General features: G+C 45.0%; 1 protein-coding gene across 1 annotated transcript in view; it reads left to right on the top strand.

Annotated features, from left to right (window-relative positions):
• Ido2 (indoleamine 2,3-dioxygenase 2) overlaps positions 1-807 on the top strand; it is a 46,735-nt gene that overhangs the window by 25,060 nt on the left and 20,868 nt on the right. Inside the window, exon 4 of the mRNA XM_005362436.2 lies at positions 311-429. Within this exon, the coding sequence (XP_005362493.1) occupies positions 311-429 (119 nt within the window). The remainder of the gene's footprint in view (positions 1-310; positions 430-807) is intronic.

Raw genomic sequence — 807 nt, 5'->3', positions numbered from 1 at the left:
ATCTATGTAAAGATCAATTTACATTGCTAGTTCTTAGGTCTCTAACTAAACATTTTGGTGATGCTTTACTTTATATAGTCTTCAGAGGTTCTGTGCATTGTGTGTACATATGCTCCAATTCTGAATTTTGTATCTCTTGTCATGTGTTGTCATAGACAGTATTCCCACTGGGTCTCTCCCAGGAAGTCTGTAGGGTACAGATGTGGACTACTCAGGGAACTCATTGGTCCCCAGGTCGCTTATCACAGGCAACCGTGGTGACTTCCTCTGCCAATAGAATACACAGATTGTCTGCATTCCTGTCTTGAAGGTGCTGCCGAGAACTCTTGCCATTCCTTTTGCTGAAGTCTCCAGGAAGTTGGGGCTCCCTCCCATCCTGGTCCACTCTGACCTGGTGCTGACAAACTGGACCAAAAGGAACCCAGAAGGGTAAGGAGGGAAAGGTTCTTCAGACACCAACAGACTGAGATTCAGGATTGGGAGGACCCGGAACTTCAGCAGTCCTCAGATAAAACGGCTCACGGACTTAGGGCTACTTTATAGTGAGCTGTGTGTTCACACTCATCCTTTGCTCTATGGCTCCATGAAAGAGTGGATACACACATTTAAGCTGCAGATGTTTCTTCTTTGCGGGCTCTAAACACATTGGCCTCAGATGCTTTTTCCTGTTGCTTCCACTTCACACCTGGATTTCTGAATTTCAGCCTCTTGTGTAAACACAATGTGCTGGGCTTTTTGTTGTTGTTGTTTTCTTTCTTTTCTTCTTTCTTTCCTTCCTTCCTTTCTCTCTCCTTCTCTCTCTCTCTC

This window comes from Microtus ochrogaster, linkage group LG7_11, assembly GCF_000317375.1.
Source record: "Microtus ochrogaster isolate Prairie Vole_2 linkage group LG7_11, MicOch1.0, whole genome shotgun sequence".
Classification (NCBI taxonomy): domain Eukaryota; kingdom Metazoa; phylum Chordata; class Mammalia; order Rodentia; family Cricetidae; genus Microtus; species Microtus ochrogaster.
This window is presented reverse-complemented; position numbering and strand designations above follow the sequence as displayed.